The 18,545-nt window shown below is 42.2% G+C and overlaps 1 protein-coding gene across 4 annotated transcripts in view; it reads left to right on the top strand.

The window, feature by feature from the left end:
• ELOVL2 (ELOVL fatty acid elongase 2) overlaps nucleotides 1-18,299 on the top strand; it is a 62,395-nt gene extending 44,096 nt beyond the window's left edge. For all 4 annotated transcript variants that reach the window (XM_025444526.3, XM_035710468.2, XM_035710469.2 and 1 more), the window contains 6 exons: nucleotides 1,966-2,153; nucleotides 6,177-6,254; nucleotides 10,105-10,276; nucleotides 12,706-12,830; nucleotides 13,525-13,659; nucleotides 15,151-18,299. In XM_025444526.3, the coding sequence (XP_025300311.3) occupies nucleotides 1,966-2,153; nucleotides 6,177-6,254; nucleotides 10,105-10,276; nucleotides 12,706-12,830; nucleotides 13,525-13,659; nucleotides 15,151-15,276 (824 nt within the window). In that variant the 3' untranslated portion in view covers nucleotides 15,277-18,299. The remainder of the gene's footprint in view (nucleotides 1-1,965; nucleotides 2,154-6,176; nucleotides 6,255-10,104; nucleotides 10,277-12,705; nucleotides 12,831-13,524; nucleotides 13,660-15,150) is intronic.
• The last annotated feature ends 246 nt before the right edge of the window (nucleotides 18,300-18,545 follow it).

The raw sequence follows: 18,545 nt of genomic DNA, 5'->3' as shown, positions 1-18,545 counted from the left end.
GGTCTGTGTGGTGGTGGCATCATGATGTTTGCTTAAGTCCAGACACATCAGATTTCACACATTAGACATGTGCAGGCATATGTTATACCTCAATAAAACTGTTAGAAATATCACCTATATAATTAGATTGCTTTGAGAATTAAGTAGTGAATACATGTACAGAACACGTGCTCAGTATATGTTCGTCGTAATAACACTTTTCCAGGCATAATAATACTGTAATTTTAAATGAGAATTGTTATGCAGACAAGGAGCTGTAATTATGAAAGAAGAGTAGGAAACGAACGTCTCGCTTCAAAAGGCAGGACACGGGGCGCCTGGGTGGCTCAGTGGTTGAGTGTCTGCCTTTGGCTCAGGGCACGTGATCCCAGGATCTAGGATCGAGTCCCGCATTGGGCTCCTGCAGGGAGCCTGCTTCTCCCTCTGCCTATGTCTCTACCTCTCTCTCTCTTTCTCTCTGTCTTTCATGAATAAATAAACATCTTTTTTAAAAAAAAAAAAAAGGTCAGGACATTTATCGGGTTGTTAGAGGCCGCATAGGATTTAGATACGGAGGTGGACATTAGGAAGTGGCACATAGCACAGACTGTTAGGACTCGTGATTTTCCAGAATGAAAGATAAGTAAGCTCTGTTAGCCCCGTGGATGCTGAGAAGAGCTCCTTTCCTACCTTGTTATCTCTGTCAAAACTGGAGGGGTTTGCAGAATACGTGATGGGACAGTTACAGCCTGAGAAGGCACTTTCCTCGGTACTGTCTGCTGGGTGGGGTGGAGTAAGGGGGGCCGGGGTGTGTGGGGTAGGTAGAGTGGAGCAGAAAGAGGGACAGGAAGGAAAGGGCGTGATATGCTGGAGAAACCAGCTCCTTCCAACTCTATTTACAGAGATTAAAAGCAGCAGGCCATTTTTTGTGATCGTGGGCCAAATTATTTTCTTTATGTAAACAACAAAAAAGGGCAGAATAGAGAAGTAAAAATCATTTTGGGCCTACAGTTCTTTTCAGGTATTACTAATTATTTTATCTATTATGTGTGTTTTATTTAGATTCTTACATTTTCACTCTCCAGGGCAAGGAACTTTTGGCATATCTTGGTTCTTGCCTCCCGGCTGTTTATACTTCTAGTCCATGGTCGGGTTTCAGTCCTCAGTTGTATTTCCTGCCCTCATGCCTGAATCATCAGCTCCGAGGTTTTGGTTTGCGGTCTTGAGCTTCCCCTGCTTGTTGTGCGGTCCCACTGCTCTGGCTCAGCTGAACTTGAAACCCCGCCTGGTTCACTACATAGGGTCCTCGGCGAGCTCTGGGAGTGAGGGTTTTATGATGTGGTATACACTGTCCATACCCCTTCTCTCCTGCCTGCTCCAGACTTCCCAGAAGGAAGCAGCAAGTCTCCTGTGTGCCCTTGGCACATTACTGTAGCTTTCTGAGCCGGTTTTCACCCACAAAATGGCCTAGTAGTCCTTCCTATTTATTGAGTTAGGGTAAATTAACATAGTAAGTGTTCCAAAGAAGATGCTGGAACTTCCCACCTTCATTACTTGTCCCTGTCACTCCATGTCCTAAGCCCTGTTTGCTCCATGACACCTTCCTTAACTACTCCCACCCCACGGGGTGGTTCTTCTGAACCATAATCCATATCCAGCTTAGTGAATGCTGTGTCGTACTGCTGCTGGTTGTATTGGGTATGTACAAAGAAAATATACGTGACAGTGGGTCTTAAAGAGTTCTCATCACAAGAAAAGAATTTTTGTAACCAAGGTGATGGATAGTAACTAGACTTTTCATGGTGATCGTTTTGCAGTGTATTTTCAAATATTGGATCATGTCGTACCCCTGAAACTCATGTGTTGTATGTCAGGTATACTCAGTAAAAAAAAAAAAAAAAAAAAAATGTTTTAAATATATGTGATAAGATTTTATAACTAAACCAAAGCGCTACTCTTCAGGATTCTCACTGTGTTTCTTTTCAGATTCTCGAGTCAGAGGATGGTTCATGTTGGACTCTTACCTTCCTACCTTCTTTCTCACTGTCCTGTATCTGCTTTCCATATGGCTGGGTAACAAATACATGAAGAACAGACATGCTCTCTCCCTCAGGGGCATCCTCACCTTGTACAATCTCGGGATCACACTTCTCTCCCTATACATGCTGGCAGAGGTAAGTGTTTCCAGTGAGGGGGTGGCCCTGGCGCGTAGAGCTGGCCTGCTGGAGCTGCCCAAGGCTGCATTCCTGATGATCTCAACAACCGTTCCAGTGTTTGCTGTTATTCCTTCCAAAAGTCTTGGAAGTCTTTGCCTCTAACTGGAATATTTCTCATATTTAGTCCTTAGTCTTTAGTCCTCTGTCTTTCACCGTAATTTAAAATCAGTATTTAGACCTGATAGGCCTTTAAAGCCCAGATGTTCTGATTTTGTCCTTTTACAGAGTGCTACTGAGGCTGGGAAAAGATGCGTGATGGCCTGAGAAGAGCTAGCTCTTGAATTACAGAGTAGTTTTTAAGTTAACTTAAATATGAAATACAGTTAGTCTGAAATACATCATCCCTTCAGGACTGCTGCTTGCATCTCTAGGCCCCTGTGACCATTGGCCCCGGGCTGACTTTCCTGCCCACAGCTCCTGCTGCCCCCATTACGTCACGCATCGCCCATTCCTTTGTAACATGCCAAACCCAAGTTATTCTACAAGAAAAAGAACAAGTAACAATTGCCCTGCCTGTACAACCAGAGGCTGTTCCAGTCCACTACAGAGGAAAATCAGAAAGTGCCAAATAAACCTGCTCCATTGAGCAGCCTCAGGGGGAGGGAAGACAAAACAGGACAAAACCTGAGAGAACAATTAGGGCAAAGTCATTCATGTGCATTATAAATGTCTGACGATGGTACAAGTATAGTGGCCTTCCTGGTCCTCGAATTCTAGAAGAAAATAAATCCTTTCTAAAATATAAATCCTCTCACAGAGTTTGATCTGTGCATTGTTATCATAGGATAACCATTCTGAGAATGGTTAATAACCATTACTTTGCATGACTTCTGAAACTTATGCCTACAACCCCATGATTAGAGTACAGGCAAGGGAATCTAGGGTCAGGAATGTCACTCTACAATCCTGTCACATTGGTTCTTCTAATTTACCTGACTCTGAAAGGGGAATTTCTTTTTTTATTTTTAAGACTTACATTATTGAGACAGAGCATGTGCACAAGCACAAGTGATGGGGAAGGGCAGAGGGAGTGGGAGAAGCACTCCTCGCTGAGTGGGGAGCCCCATGCAGGGCTCAGTCCCAGGACCCTGGGATCATGACCTGAGCCAAAGGCAGACGCTTAACTGACTGCCACCCAGGTGCTCCTGAAAGGAAAATTTCTATTTAAATTTTCAAGTAGGTAAATTTTCGTTTACTAGATAGGCTTGTAAGATAGCAGTTGACAGGGTAAGAGTCTCTGGGAAGAAACACAAGCATACTGGATAGCACACAGGTGTTGAAATGAGGTGACAAGGAAACACATGGTCTTCCTTGGATTGTTTTCAGAAGCAGCACCTGTGTCAGAAGGGCAGCCTGAATGTCTGCTACACCGGAAGCTCTAATACCTGTTGGAAGCTTTGGTGTAGTCAAGTCAGAAGACCTCAATTCAGGTGTCACTCTCACTTTTGCTAGAAATTCGAGAGGAGTTACTAGGCTCTCTGACTCTTAGGCAACTTACCTATAAAATGGTGACACGGTACTTGTCCTCCTTAACTCCTTAACTCATGAGTGAGCTATAAGGATTAATCAGTTCTGTTCAGCCAACATTCTGTGAATACCTACTAGGTGCTGTGAATTATACTGATGAACCAGGGAGATACAGAGATGAGTAACAAGATTCCTGTACTTGACAAGCTCACAGACTAGTACATAGGCGTTAGTACATACAGAAGTGCTGAATAAATATTAAAGTGAATAGTATTCACCGTTAAAGGACCAACACTAGGTTAGTGTTTGAACAAGTAAGTGGTTTCTGCCCCTTTGTAGGGAGAACACCTGCACTGAGCTCATTTCTACTGTGAACCTTATCTATTGCTCACCCACTGTTCTCACTCTTCTGTTCCTCTGGGTCAGAATCACTACTGTTGATCGCCTCCTAGTCTCCTCTTCCAGGGTCTTGGACACTTTTGGGACATGTTTAATAGGCACTTGTTGAGTGGTAGGTTGATTTAACCTTGCTAACTTGTTAAGCCCAGTTCAGATGTTTGCATAGGCCAGGAAGATAAAATTTTAACATTCTTTCAACAACTGTGTGTGGAGTTTCTACACCCTGTCAGATTCTATTCTAGATTCTGCAACACAGCCTTTCCCTTGTGCAACAGTGAGTGGTGGGCTGGTGGTAGGGCAGGAAGGCCTCTCCGAGGATGTGATATTTGAACAGAAACTGAATGATGAAAACCAAGCATGCGAAGGTTTGGAGAGTGTGTTTATGCAGAAGCAGCAGCAAACATAAAGGCCTTGAGGCAGGAACAAGCTTGGGGTGTTCAAAGACCATAAAAAAAAGTGGTGCAGCTCGAACATCCTGGACAGAGGAGGGAAGGATTCATAAGGAGGTGGAAAAGTAGCAGATCTGTAGATGGCCTTGTAAAGGATTGGGCTTTTACTCTGGGTATAATGGCAAGCCACTGGAGGATTTTCTTTCTTTCCTTTCCCTTCTTTCATAGTGCAGAGGGGAGGGGCAGAGAGAATCTCAGGCAGACTCCCTGAGATTCTGGACTCCCCGGACACGGGGCTCGATCCTACCACCCCGAGATTATGACCTGAACTGAAACCCAGAGTCGCCTGCTCAACCAACTGAGCCACCTAGGAGCCCCAACTGCTTAGTTCCATTTAAATTTTAAATTGTCAGGTAGTTTTAAACAATATAATTTTTTTTTTTAGTAGTTCACCTGTTTTTATTGTTCAGTTTTAACATCCCATCCATCCCTACTCTGTGTATTTCAACACCTTTATACATCTGATGAGCAGCCACAAACAGTAGGCTTTTGCATACCTTATGTAACATGTTAACTGGGCTTAGCAGGGTGATCATTTCACAATATACACAAATATCGAATATTCAGAAGTCCTTGTCAGACTTGTCAGATGTGCAGGTTTCTTTCCATAGCTAGAGATATTTTTCATTCAGCAAATGTAATGATGACTACTTGCGTCATGTTACTGAACTTGGAAAGGTTAAAAAATTTTCTCAAATTATTTTCCCCTAAATGCTATTTGATGAAGGGAAAACATACCTTATAAATCTATGCTTTACATTTAGGTTTTTGCAGTAATAACGGGAAAGAGACAGAACTTCATGGGCTGAATTTTCCATGAAGAATTTAAAAGCTCATTTTCTTCTCTATATTGAGTGCCTGTATATGCTGGACATTGGGCAAGGAACAGTGGATTCAAATGAGCAAAAAATGCACCAGACCTTTCTAGAGCTTTTTGTTTTTTCAACATAATGAAGGATATAGATATTATAATCACACAAAGGATTGATTACCAGGTAGCATAAATACAGTGAAGAAAATGACTTAACCTTTGACCCCTAGTTTTCACACCTATAAAATGGTAGTAAATATGTACTTCATAGAATTATAGAGATGATCAACTAAGATAAGTATAAGCCAATACAAAGTATTAATTAATAGTAAATAACACTGGGTGGCTCAGTCAATTGGGTGTCAGACTCCTTTTCAGCTCCAGTCATGAGATGAAGCCCTGTGTCAAGCTCCATGTTTAGAGGGGAGTTTGCTTGAGATTCACTCTCTGCCCCTCCCCTGCTATAATAAGCAAATCTTAAAAAAAAAAAAAACAAAAAAAAAACAAAAAACAAACTTTAGTTTTCTCAGTTGCGTACATGTAGTTCTACATTTCATCTGTAGAAACACATGACAAGATGATTCCTTACATAAAATATTGTTACTTGGACCATAGTCAAATTCTGTTCCTTGGGGCTGCTGTAAAGGTTAGAAGTAAATTATCCCCTTTCAGGAAGACAACCACTGGTATCTACAGCAGGAATTAAATCCTTTGATCACATGTGTTTGAGGACAGGATTGAGAAACTCATGCTTTTACTCAAACCTTGAATAGACGCCAATCAGGAACATGAATAGGAAATTCAGTTCTCTTCCCAATTTTAGTGTTAATTTTTCCTCCTTCGTTTCTTCTTCAGCTTCTTCTCTCCAGCTGGGAAGGAGGCTACAATTTACAGTGTCAAGATCTTACCAGTGCTGGGGAAGCTGATGTCCGGGTGAGTCCTGAGAAGCTAATTGACCATCTGTAACCATCTCTCCTCAAAAAGGAGAGGAGGCTTTCTCCTTCCAGATATGAGGATGGGGCTGGGATTACAGAAGAAAGAGAGTCCTCCTCTTCTAATAGAAATGCTTGGTAACAAAATTCTTTTAAATGTCCAGCGGTGGGGGACTGACTAAGCCATGGCCCACCCAGAAATGGATCCTTTTGCAAAACGAAATGAGGAATATCTCTGTACTGTTAACAGAGTGACCTCTGGGACATTCTCTAAGTAAAAAACATGACCAACAACAAAAACCAAAAAAACCCACCAATTTGCAGATAGTACCCTTTGTGCAAGAAGTGATACATGTGCTTGTTTTTAAAAAGAAATAATGGCTAAAGTAAAAACATAAAAAGACAGTGTCAGAGTAAACCAAAACCTAACAAAGCGGTCTCCTTTTGGGTGAAGGAACTGGGCAGAGGGCGATAGGGAAGCTAGACGTCTCTGAATGTACCTGGTGTCATATTTGATTTTGGAACCATTAAGTGTTTTATGTAATATGAAGTAAAATCAAGTTAAAAAAAAAAAAAAAGCAAGGCAGCCTTCCTAAAACCTGGAAACAAAAATAAATGAATGTATCCTTGTATTAGGTTGGTGACATAACCATCTACAGAATTACTTCAAGTGACTTAAAAACACTGTTTTGACTGAGCATCCCTACGGGATATATCTTAACAATATTCAGTAATTTTTTTGGTTTCTGTTTATTAAAATATTGGTATTGCTTTTTTGAGACTATTATAGATACTCTAGGATAAGCATATGATAATAGCATTACAACTAACATATGAGACATGGAAAAAAGGTATCAATAAAAAAAACTAACAATCATAGATTCATATTGGAAATATCAGGATTTCTTCTTTCTAAAAACAAGTGTTTTTTTAGCTAATCTTCAGAAAAGGCCTAGTCAGTCTCTGACAGCCTAGTGCAATGAGCAATGAGTACCCAGATTGTGCTTTCTAAATATAATTTTGCACCAGAAGGGATTAGGGTTCTGAGAGAATTGGCCAGTTCCCGGTTTGGGGTGGGAAGAGTATATAAGCAGAATTGAGGACATCTTGTGACAGAGAGCAAGCAAGCTGTCCAGGACTACTCCGATCATTACAAAAAGATGTAGGAGCCACCTTGTAGGGGACTCCCAGTGCTCAAGATGAGACAATTCAAAAAGATTACTGACTGGGATGGATTGAAACATTAAATTTATTTAAAAACCATGAGTTTAAAATGATCCTAAATGACACCTTGTTATCTTTTGAAGGTTGCTAGAATACCAACTCATTCTAGGGAAAAAAAGTTAAAGGGAAAGGAATATTTATCTTTGCTTAAGATTTTATCAGAGAGAGGGGATCCCTGGGTGGCTCAGTGGTTTAGTGCCTGCCTTTGGCCCAGGGCGCGATCCTGGAGTCCCGGGATCGAGTCCCACATCGGGCTCCCGGCGTGGAGCCTGCTTCTCCCCGCTCCTGTGTCTCTGCCCCCCCCATCATGAATAAATAAATAAATCTTTTTAAAAAAAAGATTTTATCAGAGAGGATGAGTAGGGGAAGGGGCAGAGGTTGAGGGAGAAGCAGACTCCCTAGTGAGCAGCGAGCCCAGGACGACAGAGGGCTGGCTGGATCCCAGGACACTGAAATCATGATGTGAGCCCAAGCAGACGCTTAACATGGAGCCACCCAGGTGCCTCTTTTTTCTGACTTTCATATGTGAATTTCCAAATAGAGGAAGACCTCTTCTCTATAGAAGAGGAAAATGTGTAACAAGAGAATTAGAAAATCATTCTTTTGCAAGTCCTAGTGGAATGATGGATCTGTTCAGCAGTCATCATAAGCGATAAAACTGTTGGGTGAAAGGTGACCAGAAACTTCATTATGATTGGATTTGGCTGTTAATACCTGAACTCTGTTAAAAAATGTCAGCAGGACACCCCAAAATTCTGTGCCTCCCAGTGTGATGGCCAGGAAGTACATAGAACCTCAGGCCAAGGACTCCTGCCCAAACCCCTAAATATCAGTCCCATAAGCCTCTAAATCTAGTTGCTAGCTCTAGAAGATGTGAGGGGATAGAGAAGCAAGCTAAATAACACTAGGAATCCATAGTATTAGGAATTCTGTACAACGGCTGATCTAGCTTTTGTACGTGGAGAGAAGCAAGGAAAGGGGGCTGTTACTGGTCAGAAGAGACTGAAGAACCACAGCGCATCGTGCAAGCTGGACCTTGTTTGCATCCGGATTTAAGTCAATTATAAAAAGACATTTTTGAGACAGATTTGAACATGGAGGAAGCTATTAGTAGATACTAAGGAGTTAATTTTATTGGCTGATAATATGGTGGTTACATTTTTAAAAAGTGTTGGTTTTTATAGATAAAATGATACTTTGCATTTGCTTATAATATGCCACACACACCCCTAAAATGTTCAGAAATAGAATTCAACAAATTGGAATCCTGTTGAGAACTTTGAGGTTTAGTGATAACACAGGTCCTTTATACATACACTCCTTGCATTTATGGATGTTTGACAAGTTCCATAACGAAACCATGCTTATTCGATAATATTAAAGATTTTAATTAAAAGGTTTCTACTAAGATGTACAGTTTTAACTTTCTAAAAAATCCATCTTCAAAGCTGTAATACAAAAAAAAGTATATATTTTTCTGAACCTACTTTATTTCTAATGTATTATCACAGACCATATTTTGGGATATTCTCTAAGGGTTGTTGTTGTTTTAGGTTTATATTTGGCTTAATGCCTGTGAAGTTTAATTGTACCCTTAAGCATTAAGGTGGACAAGCCACCACACCTTATTATGTTCTTGGGAAGCAGACAATAGAGCATGATATTCTAACTTCAAAGTTCCCGTTATATATAATCTTCTCATATGTTTAAATGTTACCACTAAAACCACAGCATCCTTAAAGTGTTTCCCCCTGTAGCTGAGACTTTTGTAAGGGGCTCAGGAGGGAAGGGAAGTGGGAGGAAGAGCATTTTGATTTTAAGTTTTTATTTAAATTTCAGTTAATATCCAGTGTGATATTAGTTTCAGGTGTACAGTGTTGTGATTCAGTACTTCCATACAACCCTGGAGGCATCTGGATTTTAAATCTGAGGAGACTTGAGAGAAGTAGTCTCCTACTTATAGGCTGCTCCTGGGCCCTCGAGCGGTTAAGAGACAAAAACATAGGTACCTTAGAGGAATAGGGAAACAAATGAAAACCTAGTGTAACCAACAGTGGTGATCTGTTGAGTGCTAAGCACTGAGCAAAGGGGGGACGGTCCCTGCCCTGTGTGACCCTAATGACAGGTCACGCTTACTGAGAGCAGAAGCATAAATTGGGGAATACAAAGGCAGCAGCGGCTGATTTGGCCTAAGACAAGCCAGGAGGAGGGGAAGGTAGAGTTCCAGAGGTAGAAGGGTGGATGTGGGGAGGAGGGTGCTAGGAAGCCCGGAGTGCACACATCGCAGCAGGTGCTGGAGGAAGAGTGAGCAGAGCACACTGACCACGCGTGTCCAAGGGGGCCCTGGAGGTGGCAGCTGTGCCTTCGGGGCAGGAGCCTGGACCCTGCAGGTGCACAGGAGCAGCCCGATCAGATCTGCTTGTTGGAGGGGCAACTCGTTTTTGCCAGAGTGGGGTGGGCCGCTGGGAATAAGGAGAAACTGGAGACAGAGGTGTCAGGAAGGTGCTGTCTTGGTTGTCTGAGAAAAATGCATGCAAGTGAAACACAGGTTTCTAGAGGGAGCTAGGGCAGCAGGAGGGGCATTTTCATGGCTCACCTTTTCTGTTCCTGTTTTCACATTCTTACAGGTAGCCAAGGTGTTATGGTGGTACTACTTCTCCAAATCCATAGAGTTCCTGGACACAATTTTCTTTGTTTTGCGGAAAAAAACCAGTCAGATTACTTTTCTTCACGTGTACCACCATGCCTCTATGTTTAACATCTGGTGGTGTGTTCTGAACTGGATACCTTGCGGGCAGAGTAAGTGACTTTGTTGATTTTTCAGTTCTGTGTAACCAGTCTTCTAAGCCCTCTGGTGAGCGTCTTGTACTGAATATTGCATATGGATCAGGAGAGAGGGAAGGGAGGCCGCGGGGAAACACATGTTTGCCAGTGGCCAGTTAGTGTTTGTTTGGTCTTTGATTCTGGCAAAATCAGAGAATTGCCTTAAATTTTAAAACCCTTTTTTTTCCATGCACCAAATGTCTGAGGGTCAGAAGCGTGCACCCCAGCTAGAGCAATTTTACTCCAGCACCAGGGGCTGAAGGACATCAGTGGAAATAAATATGGCACCTTCCCCAGTTGCCCCTTGGCAGTGCTATAGCTTGGGGTCCTTTCAACTTCTAGGACTTTTTTTTCCCATTCTAAAAAAATTAAGATCACATCTCCTTGTGGCTTTCAATATATTTTTTTTTAACAGAGAGCTATGATACATATTCTATCCTAGCCTCTGTACAGGCATATACTTTGTATGAAACAAGAATTTGAGGAAATCTTTCCCCTAGCTGTGTGTGATGCACTCCGGATTTTGTTGTTAATTCTTCACTTTTCCGAAAGGCTGATGATGACTCTCACTACAGTGATTTCACAGTTCACTAAGGTCTCCATTATGACCTGCAGTAGCAACAGCAGGTCGCTGTCGCTCTCTGATTGTCTTTTATCCCCAAATCTAAAAATATCCTATAAACCCTCAAAACAGGTAAAACTTAAATCAAAATGATTTGGGGATCTTAGAGATATATTTTTTAACTGTCAAGAATGTTTGGAATAGATCAGTGACTATGAAGAAATTGAAAAATGAAACCAGCATGTGAAGAAGGAAATTGCTAGGGGTGCAGGAGTCAGGGAGAGATGGGATTTTTATACCTCTCCTGGACCAAAATCTAGTTTCTTGAGTTTAGTTATTAAGACCATGATAGACTTAGGCTGTAATCAACATATAGCTCATAATCAACATCAAAGAATTATTATCAAGGTTAAGTACTTTTTGTGCTTATCAGCTATTTCATTACAAATTACTCAACAGCTGAACGAGTCTCCTATAATCTCTGTGTAAAGACTCAGGATTCCCGTAGGTAAGATGCTGTGACAATTTCTAGTCAACCTACAATATTATAAAAATTATAAGCAGCAGCTACTCATTTTCCATTCATTCATGGGAGTGAAAACTCAGGTGAGTAGAGAACTACCACTGACATTATGCTAGCTGGCACTCTGAAATTCTTTCGTGTTTTCCTGTAAATCCAAGTTCTCTAACAAGTTATCCCAGCCAGTGTTTGCTGAGGAATTACTGGAAGGGAGTGTGGGTTTCACTTTTTATACATTGATAACGCATTTATCTACCCAGAACTCTGATTTAGAATTGGAAAACCAGGCTGGAGAATTTAAATTAAGCAGTGGAGGTGCAGTACTTCTCAGATTATGTAATATTATTTGGTCAATCCCGTCACCACCCAGAGAGGTAATTACCATCACGCCTGTTTTCCAGATGACAAAATCAAAATTCACAAAGTAAAATCCACATATTCCAGGGGACTTAGCTACTCAGGGTCCTCTAGCTCCTCAGCGCCTTCCGCTGCAGGACTCAGAGCTCCATCCGGATCCCCCAAGATAGCACGGAAGTAGTATTCACCTTGCCCACCACTGTTGTAAGCACTTTGCATGTATTTATTGATTTAATCCTCATGACAGTGAGTATCCCAGTTTCCAACAAATAACCCGTCTCTGACATCTCATCCCTTGCAGCTAAATCCTTCTGCTTCTGAGTTGAACTAACCAAGAACTTAGCTCTTTTCCCTTTGGTTTCCTGAAACACACCCCTCACCCACAGTGATGGCAGCTGCAGGGACTTCAGGAAGGCAGGGGTGGAGAGTGGCACAGCACAGGTTAGCACAGCAGATGTCCTAAAATTAAGTTTCCGATCTCTCTTGTCCCAGCGTCCTCCCCTGCTGCACCTGCCCTCGCCTCCCCCCCACCCCCCACGTCTCCTGGTTCCTGGGCTCCTTTCAGGTAGAATTTATAAAGAGCATCATACTCTCTTGTTCACCCACGTACCCTCCTTCCACAATCAAAATGATTCATCAAAGGTTTAGCGAAAGCGGAGACCCGTCTCTTTCAAAGGATCTGTGCCACCAGTTTTAAGCTAACATGTCGTTTTTCTCCCAGATTAGTGGATAGGAATGACAGATCAGGAATTACCTGTTTGGTTGACACTCTGGCTGAAGGGCCATCCCAGTCCTGTCTCAGTGACTGTGGCTGAACCCCGGAGTAAGGATAGCACAGAGACAAGGTGAATTTCTCAGTGTGAGATTCGGCGTGTGAGAGTAGTGCAGTTTCTCCTCTTCAGCACAGGAAGACTCACTCCCATCTGCTAAAGGGCGAACAGTAATTTTTCTTCTGTACTTCTATAGGTTTCTTTGGACCGACATTGAACAGTTTTATCCACATTCTCATGTACTCCTACTACGGCCTCTCTGTGTTTCCGTCTATGCACAAGTATCTGTGGTGGAAGAAATATCTCACACAGGCTCAGCTGGTATGTTATCCCTTCGTTCAGCTTTTCTCCATGTGGAGCATCCAAATATATTCTCACAGGTGGAGGAAAGGCATCTGTCATCTTTGACAGAGGCTTTTCTGTGTGAGGAGGCTGCTGGCTTTTCTCTCAAATTAGCCTTTTTAAAAAAAAAAAAGATTTTATTTATTCACGAGAGACAGAGAGAGAGAGAGAGACAGAGGCAGAGACATAGGAAGAGGAAGAGAGGAAGAAGCAGGCTCCATGGGGAGCCAGATGCTGGACTCGATCCCAGAACCCTGGGATCATGATCTGAGCCTAAGGCAGACGCTTAACCATGAGCCCCAAGGTGCCCCTCAAATTTGCCTTGTAAGAATTGAACCTACTGTGCTAACGTGTCCCCTGTGGATACAATGAGCGCGTTCCTAGCTTTGAAACGTAGATGATACGTAGATGATTTAACACAGACATTAATCTGAAAAGATTCCTCTCTACGTAAAGAATTTCACCCTGCTACCTTTCCATGAGGAAATTAGTGGTAAGTGTCCACACCTACCAGTGTAATTTCAAGTAAGCTGTCCGGAGAGGATAGTGGGCTGCTTCAGAGTTTTGTTTTATTCCTGCGAAACTTAGGAAGTGCTGTCAGACTTCAAAATGGTTTTCCTGTGGCCTGCCTGTAGCCTCACGGTGCCGCCCTCCTGCCCCCCTCTCCCCGCAGGTGCAGTTCGTGCTCACCATCACACATACCATGAGTGCGGTGGTCAAGCCCTGTGGCTTCCCCCTGGGCTGTCTGATCTTCCAGTCTTCCTACATGCTCACATTAGTCATCCTCTTCCTGAACTTTTATGCGCAGGTAAGTGACTGGTCAGTCTCCAGCAGCAAGACCGCGCAGAGCGTTGGCCCTCACAGCAGGCTTAAGGTTGCTGATTGAGTTGGGTAGCACATACTTGTGGGGAACGGAGGCACAGACACCTGCGCCTTCCTCACTCTACTCCTTGCATCCTCCTCTTGAACGATAACCACTGCCGTAGCCCAGGGGGCCCTTATTCTAGCTTAATGAAGTCACATGTGTGGTTCATGTGTCTGCACCTTGCTGCCAAAGTCTTCTATGTGGAGGCAGCAAACCTGTTTGAATGGAGGAGGACACAGGTTCAGTGACTTTAGTAATCAAATTGGTTTCTATGTCAGCACCTGGGACACTGCAGACTCACTGGGAAAAAAAAAAATTCTTTTAGGGCTAGCCCTGGTGGTCACATTGGCTTTTTCTTCACTAAGTGTCATTTCCTTTTTAAGCAATCGTTTAAATGGAGCAGAGCCTCAGAACGCAAGTTCAGAGCTGCTCTGTGAAGACAAAAACTGATGGAAGCCCTAACGGAGTGCAGGCCTCGGGTGGTCGGAGATTTTAAGTTGCCCTCCTTTGGAGGCTTTAAAAAATACCGTAGAAACATATTTATATTCAAAATGGTACTTTCTCGAAATTGCAATCAACTGTATTTCTTTATTCAGACAAGTGCTTGCTTTCTCCGTTTGCGTGTGCTGCAAGTTAACCCACAAGGGGCTTCGTCCAGCTGTGGGAACCTGAACTTCTGGCGGGTTCTTAAGCCCCCATGTTTCTGAAATTGGTCTGGCCAGGCTTTGTGCTTTGTAAGAGATAAAAGTTTCCTGTGAGAATTTCTAAAGAAATAACCATGGGGAGAACCAAACAAAGCCAGCTGAACAGAAGCAGAAACAGACCAGCAGGGAAGCTAAGGGAGTCCACGTGGTGCCTGAGGAGTGTGTGGCCCCACAGGGTGGGCAGTGGGCTCAGGACTTCAACCCTACTTGTTGGTTCAAATGGAGTCTTACTCCTTAGAGTTGAGTATACAATTTCAGTCCTGACCCTTGTTAATACCATTGCTTTAAAAAAAAAAAAATGAAATCAGGTATTTTGTCAGAATAGGAAGGACATGCCAAAACCCAAATCAAGCCAGAATCTGAGGTACTGGTATTTTTTGAATAACAGCACTTTTTCAACTTGAATTGGAAAGGATCTAATTTTTAGGAACTACAAGTAAGCAACTAACACAGAATAATTTGAATGCTAATCCCATAATACATAAATCCTAGCCAGTGTCGACAAGGTGAAAGAAACAACCTTTTGTTGTAATTCATTCATGTTTGTCTTGGTTCCCTACCCTATTTATGTTTTTAACCATTAGCTTAAAAATTGTCATATTACAAAAATTCTCCTTTGTCCATTATACAATCAAACCATGAACTGTTTTAGATGATATGCCGTGTCAGAGACAGAGTCTTACTCAAGAATCCCTTTCTTCTTCCTCTTTGAAATACATACATCCAACAGACATACCGGAAAAAGCCAGTGAAGGAAAATACGGAAGAGCCACCTGCAGGGAAAGAAGTTAAGAATGGTTTTTCCAAAGCCTACGTCACCGCAGCCAACGGGGTAATAAACAAGAAAGCACAGTAAACGCCGAGTAACAGACCAAGCACATATGACAGCCTAACAGATTCGCTTGTTTTAAAGCAAAGACTGAATTGAAAGTTATATTATGTTTTAGCATAAACTAATTTCTTTTGAGTTTATAAATCATTTGTACCTGGAATGTATTAATATATTGCCATTAGGTTAATCTGTTACCTGAATGCTTCCATGAGCACACCACGTCACCTCAGAACTGGTGCAGCTTCTCTCCTCCTCCCCACAAGCCGAGCCCCTCGCCAGAAACTGTCTTCATAACGCCTTATGCACATACAAAGCCAGGAGACATGGAGCCTTGTTTTCCAAAGTCAGTCTTCAAATAAAAAGTTTTATTCAGATTAAAATGCTTAAAACAAAATGTTAGTTTCTAACTACAGGGTATGTCTTAATCTATATGAAGCAATAATTGCTTTATCCTCATGAAGCAATAAAGTCATCAGTCCATTTGTTCCCTTAGGATTCCACCCTGGAAAATATTAAAATGGATTATAAATGGAAGCCAGGAGAACCTAGCAAAACTTTTCTCTTTTAAGGAAGAGTCTGTCAGAGGCCTAAGTCTCAACTTAGTGATATGGCAGTGAAATTTGTATTTTGACGATTACTTTTTCTAAGAAGAAAAAAAAAATCCTCTGCCAAATCCTCAGAGCTCAGGGGCTTTGGATAGGAGTTGTTCAGTTTTAACTTGGTTTCCATAACTATTCATATATTCGCATCTACCTCCTATGTTCCATTCCCCCAGGTTAGGTTGTAAACAGGCACCTTGCCCAGTTTTAAAAGCAGGATCTAACTCGGGCTGCCTGTTTTGCTTTCTGACCTGGAATCTTCCCTTCTCCCTAGAAGGATAAGCCACTGAAATATTTGTAAATCAGAGCAGTTGGGGCAAAACAGACACTGACTTTGCCTGCTATGTCTCGTGAGCCTGCTTCTATTAGCCCCACATACCTGCAGTCACTCTTTGTAGGTTAGGTTTTTGAAAAGAGGAAGCAGAGAGGACTATGGAAAGATCCTCACACTGAGCGGGGGCCTGGGAATGCACCTCAATGAAAAGTGCCAATTTGGCAAAATCAGCACCTCCCTTCCCTGCCAGGCCGACACGAGTTCTAATGGAGAACAAGCACAGAAGCAGAGAGGAGAGCAGGAGTGGATAGTGGTTTTTTTTTTTTTTAATCTCCCCAAGTATTGGGCTTTGACTGTTGCACCAAGAACAGAAATATTTTTTGAAGATGTGAGGAAGATTTATACCCTGTAGTACAAGACGTGCCACGTGTGACACCTTCTCTTTCAAATAACCTGTAGGTCGTAGGGTTGAGGTCAGCAGCACAAGTGCCAGAAAGGCATCTTACGGTGGCCCGGACACAGGGCAGTTGGTTAGGGAGTGACTTTGTCCTCTTTCCCCTCGCTTTCTAGGGTTTGGCATTCTTTTCCCCACTTAAAAAAGAGCTTGGACTCTGGTATGACACTGAACATGGACACCGTTCATGTTTTCTCACTTTTCAGTCATGTCCACTCCCCTCGCAGGTCCCAGCCTGCTTTGTGGAAGGGACAGATCTTAGCTAGTTGTCATAGTAACTGCACTGTGCATAGATGTACGTGTGACATATGGTCACTTGGTCCATTTTTATTGAACAGACATTTAGGTCTGATGCCAGCTTACTCTTGGATTTATTTTTCTAAAAAGTTTTCTAAAATTAATTTTTCTAGGGTGCTTAATCCCCACTTTATTCCATCCCAGCAGAAATTCAATTTAAAATAAGGGCTAGCCCCAAGTATGCCTCTGATGACTCCCCTGTCACAAAACACGGGTTGGACTAAGGAGAAAACCCCTCAGGGCAACTGGATTCTAGTTCAGCTTTAGGTCCCAAGTGAAGACTAAAAATCTGTTGTCAAAGTGCATTCCGGGGGAAAAAAATGAGAATCGGGGAGAAGCTGGACCTTACCAGGTATTCATTGTTTGCAGCTGGTTCTCAAATGTCAGGGAGGCCCTAAAATCTCCCCGTTCTGCATCTTACCTGCAATTTTGGTGCTTTCCTGGACTTGGTATCGGCAGAGCAAGGAGGGAAGCCGTCCTTAGCAGAATGACAAAGCCCCAACAGCTCTACTCTAATTATAGGGCAGTTGGAGACCTCTCAGTTTTCAGTGGAAAAAACACGGGTAGTTTGCGCTTTCCAGCTCAATTCAGAGGTTTCAGGGCGTGATTTCCCATTGGATCTTTAATTCTAGTGAAGCTAATCAAACAATGGCGCCTTAATAAACCATTCCACGGCTGATACGAACACACAGAGCTGTGAAATCCTAGCCACGAAAACTGAATCAGCTAAAATATTTTAACTTGTCATTACGTATTGGAACTTTAAAAAGCAAAATGTCTACATTTAATGTGATTTTCCTAAGACTGCAAAAAAAACCAACCTATATAATCTGTTAGAAGAATGAAAACTTTTTGTTCCCAAATTTCCTTTTATTCATAATGAAAATATGAACTATAAGCACGTTAAAAATTCCTATTGTTTTTTAAACAAAATGGAATGTTAGATGGAAACGAAGTGACATTTTCAACCCATCAAAATGCTATATTGAAGCCCTTACGCATTTTGAGAGAGGAGGTCCTCCCCATGGCCACCAGAGGGATTGTTCGTAAGGCAAAGGATACTTACTGTTATGGGCATGTAAGAGGCTATTCTGACTCTTCCATATCATTTTATGAGGTTCCTGGGGGACTTCCTTTTTTTAGAAAGTAAGGATATCACTTTCTGGTTTTCCTTCAAAAGTACTTGAGCCCATACTATCATGGTTGGGGTGGACAGGGAGGCAGGAGAAGCCATTTTTCTTTGTAGACAGATAAGCATTCTGTATGATTGTTGTATAATAAATTGATTTTTACACTAAAACGTAGCATGTTGAGATTGTTCTTATTTGGTTCAAAGACCTTAAAATGTGTGCCTGCATGGTATTCCAAATGACCTATTACTCAGGTATCTTTTTTTTTAATAAAGGGATATTTTAGCAATTCATTTTAAACGTTTAATTCTTCATTTCAATAAACAATGCATGGCCTGTTATGTAACATGATTACCTTTACACAGTATTCATAGACCAAGTTAAACTGTTTCAGGAAATGGTTATTACAGGAAAAACGTAAGACCAATTAGACGAGCAGAGGATATGATGGTCATAACAGATCTCCATAGAATAACCTGAGGAGGAGGAGCCCTGGTATGGTTGAGGGGACGATGCTCTGGGCCCCAGTCTGGCAGAGA

This window comes from Canis lupus, chromosome 35, assembly GCF_003254725.2.
Source record: "Canis lupus dingo isolate Sandy chromosome 35, ASM325472v2, whole genome shotgun sequence".
NCBI classification, from domain to species: domain Eukaryota; kingdom Metazoa; phylum Chordata; class Mammalia; order Carnivora; family Canidae; genus Canis; species Canis lupus.
This window is presented reverse-complemented; position numbering and strand designations above follow the sequence as displayed.